Source organism: Pygoscelis adeliae, unplaced genomic scaffold (assembly GCF_000699105.1).
Source record: "Pygoscelis adeliae isolate BGI_AS28 unplaced genomic scaffold, ASM69910v1 Scaffold544, whole genome shotgun sequence".
NCBI lineage: Eukaryota > Metazoa > Chordata > Aves > Sphenisciformes > Spheniscidae > Pygoscelis > Pygoscelis adeliae.
This window is the reverse complement of record NW_008824715.1, coordinates 361,570-365,484: the sequence shown is the minus strand read 5'-3', so window position 1 is coordinate 365,484 and position 3,915 is coordinate 361,570. Positions and strand designations below refer to the sequence as shown.

General features: G+C 44.0%; 1 protein-coding gene across 1 annotated transcript in view; it reads left to right on the top strand.

Moving 5' to 3' along the window:
- STK25 (serine/threonine kinase 25) overlaps positions 1 to 3,296 on the top strand; it is a 14,787-nt gene extending 11,491 nt beyond the window's left edge. The window contains exon 10 of the mRNA XM_009323187.1: positions 1,117 to 3,296. Coding sequence (XP_009321462.1) covers positions 1,117 to 1,156 — 40 coding nt within the window. The 3' untranslated portion in view covers positions 1,157 to 3,296. The remainder of the gene's footprint in view (positions 1 to 1,116) is intronic.
- The last annotated feature ends 619 nt before the right edge of the window (positions 3,297 to 3,915 follow it).

The window sequence follows — 3,915 nt, the reverse complement described above, 5'->3', positions numbered from 1 at the left end:
TATAGTCTGGTAGAATTAGGTTCTTTGCTGCTCAGCAGGTGCTGCATCAAACTGGCCTCCGCTACTGGCACCAAGCTCAGTCACATCCATGTAGTGCAGGCAACGATGTCAGATCTGATCACAGGTTTATCAAGCTTTATTTAACATTAATTTGGATTTTCTCCCTTTCACAGTAGGCTATCCTAAATCTTGCCCTTTCCTCACTAGCTGAGAAGCTTAACATTTGGCCCCCCTCACTGGTCAGAAGGCTGAAGTAAAGTATTTTGCTGTATGTGTGACCAAAGGAGCCATTCTGTGCTCTGGTTGCTAATGTAAATACAACCCAAGGTTTACAGTCTTTACAACCTTGAACTTGGGCTTTCTAAGCATTTATTTCTGATGGGTTTAAGCTGGCACAGTTTGTGCCTTGTAGCTCAAGTATTGGTTGGATGCTGTCAAGCAAAGAAGAGCCTTAGATATTAAGGACTGAAAATACCGGCCATCCTTGAGGGCTTCTGTTACTAAGTCATTCAAGCTTTCAAGCAAATATGCTATGGGTCTGTTTAGATCCCTCATCTAATAATCACTTAAAGCTGGAAAGAGAACACTCTTGTCTCTTCTGGCTGACCCATAGAAGTCACAGAAAGTATCCTGGTGATGCCTGCAAAAACTTCAGCTTCTAGCTGAGCAGGAGGTACTCGCAGATGTGCATTGGGTGAGTCTGCGGGGTAGCTGTTTCAGTATCATTCACTTCTATCAGCCTAGAAATGGCACTACTGGATGATGCATAAGCACAAGACACTGTTTTTTTGGAGGTTTGCAAAACCTCAGAGACCCTGGTTGGTTTCTTACTGTAAAACACTAGTGCTCAAAATTTCTTATTAGCCTAAAATTGAATCTTAGAGGTATGAAAAAAGTGCCGCCTTGGCTTTTTGTTAAACTGCTGTTTTTTTCTTTCAATACTTCTTTACCTAGAAAGCTGGTAGTGGCAATGGGAGTGGGGACAAACACATCCAGACTTACCTCTTCATCCGCAGACACGCTGTCTGGCGCAGTGTGTGTGGACTGTACTGTCTTCCAGGTGAGGGCTTGAAATGGACAGCAGTGACCAGTTCCACCCATTTTTCTTTCTTGCAGGTTTTCACACAGTCGGAACCACCTGACCTCTGCCCGCTGACACCTACATTCCCTGCTGCTGTTTTGAGGGGGGAAGGAGTTTTTCCAGCTTCATAAGAACTACATCTCTAATCCAGACCACCATCTGCTGTTGGATGTAATATTGTGTTACGGACTCCAGGACATTTTAGAGCCTTCATATTACACGTGTTTCCATGATAACCCAGGGTGGGGTTTGCAATGCAAGTACAATTTAGACCTTTTGCAGAACCCAAGATGGGTGGTCTAATTGTTTTTACAATGTAATCAATGCAGTTTTTAATTGTTTCCCTATGGATGTATCCATTTTGGTTTGGTTTGATTCATAGCTTGTTATTGGTAAATGCCTGACTGCTGGAAAAGAGGGAGATTCTCTTCCATTGAAACGTATCTCAAAGGCGAGTCTCATGGGTTTAGCCTCCTGCCCTTCCTAAAGAAGTGTTTGTGAGCAGTAATGTGTGAGTGCAGGTATGTTTGGAAGCTCTTGATGCATTACTTGGCCATGCATCAGAGCAGCTCTCCAGTTGTTCTGGAGGATTGCTTCAACTCTTTCACACGCTAGTAATGAAAAGCTTTCAAGTATAGCAGCAGCTGAGCTAATATGCTGCTGCTCTTTCCCAGCTTGTCATTTCACAGGAGGATGGGTTTGCTGACTGTACTTTTTTTGGCTCTGGGACATCATTTTGTATTAGGCCTTGGTTCATCTAATTCAGGCAACAGCAGAACTTGCCTTTGGGGCTGCAAGGACTGGAAGGCAAAGTGGTTACATTTGGTTTGGGAGCTGGTGGAGTTCCTTTCCTTGGTGCTTTCTGCAACTGAAACAACTAGATACACGCAGGCTTGGCAGTCCTAGTCTCTAAGCTGAGTAGACATCTACTGTGTGTGCCCAAATGTTGCAGAAGGATTAAAAAAAATGGGGCAGGGGAAACACAACAGCCAAAGGCACTGACAGGGCTTCAGTTCAAAAGGCAGATAGACATTGCGTAGCAGTTCTTGAAGCAAGAAACCGCTCCTCTACAGAAAGATATAAACTGGATGGCTAGCAGCAATGGTATCCACGTGGTGTGGCTGGGGGGGTCGCAAAAGCCACTCTAGGCCTCCATCCCCTTCTCAATTTTCCCTTTCTGGCTCTTCTTTCAGTCTGGGATCTAAACTTGCTGAAGCCAGGGCTCTGCTTCCAGTTGACAAGCTGTGGTGGTGTTTGCTAGCAGAGAAATTAAAGCATCTACTGCCATATTGGCTGCTTAAGGTATCCCAGCGGAGCCATTCCCAACTAGCTTTGCTTTCTGTATGCTAGTTTATAAAGCAAATCTTTAATTCAGGTAAATGCACAGATCTTAAATCTGTACTTTAAAGGTCTAGAAAAATAGACTTAGGAAAACAAGTTCTGATAGCTGGTTGCTTAGAGATCTGCTCTCTAATTGTAAAGATATTCCCATTAAGTCAGCAAGACCTTGGATATCCAGATCTTTCTGTCTGGGTGTTTGTGTGTGAATGATGTGGCTCACCCCAAAGCCACTGAGAACAAAAGCTGTAGATATTCAGCGTTTTTGTTTTTTTTTTTAAAGATAGGCCACTTTGTTAGTGACAAGGCTTGATTTTTGGTACTTTGATTCAGACTTGCAGATTGTAAGTGCTGGGCTAAAAGTAGCTCAAAAGGACCATACATTCCCTCATCCCAGCGTGCAGTGTTCACTTTAGCTTATGACTATCCTTTACTTTTCCTCTCTGATGGATAAATACAGGCTCAGCAAATACCATGAACGTCCAGTAGAGAAGAGGTGCTGCCGTTTGATCTTTCTGGAGATCTGTTGCAGAGCGGTGTCTCTCAGTGGTGAGAGCCTGCATTTATGAAGAACAGGACAAACCCTTTTTTTTTTTCCTCAGGAGAAGGCGTTAACATATAGACAGGAAACTTGCTGAGGTGGAAGGCACAGGCTGCAGTCCAGCAGAAAGGTGGCTGAAGGGCTCCTGCTGCTTTTAAAGTTGCTGTTCATGACGGTAGCAAATTGTGTCGATAAGGTACCTTGTATTATTATATTACTCACATGCACTGCAGTGTAATGAGTAAACTTTTTAAAGCAAACAATCCCCACAAACTTCGTCCAGTATTCAAAGCAACAACGGTTTTACTTTTTAAAAACATTGAAAGGGATCTGCCACTTTCAATAAAGTAACAAAACAAATGAGGCTGGTGTAACTTTGTATTATTAGGGAAAAAGTATTTGTTCAAGCTGCTTTTCTTTGCATTCTTCTTGGTTTTCCCCTGCATCTTCCTGCCTCATGTAGATCTAACAGTGACCCATGAGACAGACCTGTTTAAGTACTTTCTGTGCAAGGAGGGAATACAGTGAAAGGCATGTTACGTTAGTCCTTTCTGCTGACATACACTGGTGTTAAGGGAAGCACGCACTGTTTGCAAAAGTGTAGCTGTGCTCTGGAGAACGCTTCAGTGCAGTTTTTGCTGGAGTCTGTTCATTGATCTGCAGTATTAGACACGGGTTCAGTTGTAAAAGCTGACAACAGGCTATCTCTGCCTTCATCTTTCTCCCTTTGCAGTTGTGAGTGACCGAGCAGTGGCACAGGCTGCCCAGGGAGGCTGTGGAGTCTCCATCCTTGGAGATAATCAAAAGCTGTCCAGACACAGTCCTGGGCAACCAGCTCTGGGTGGCCCTGCTTGAGCAGTGGGGGTTGGACCAGATGACCTCCAGAAGTCTCTGCCAACCCCAACCACTCTGTGAGTTGCAGACACTCTGGAGACACCACTTTAAGCATGTTTAA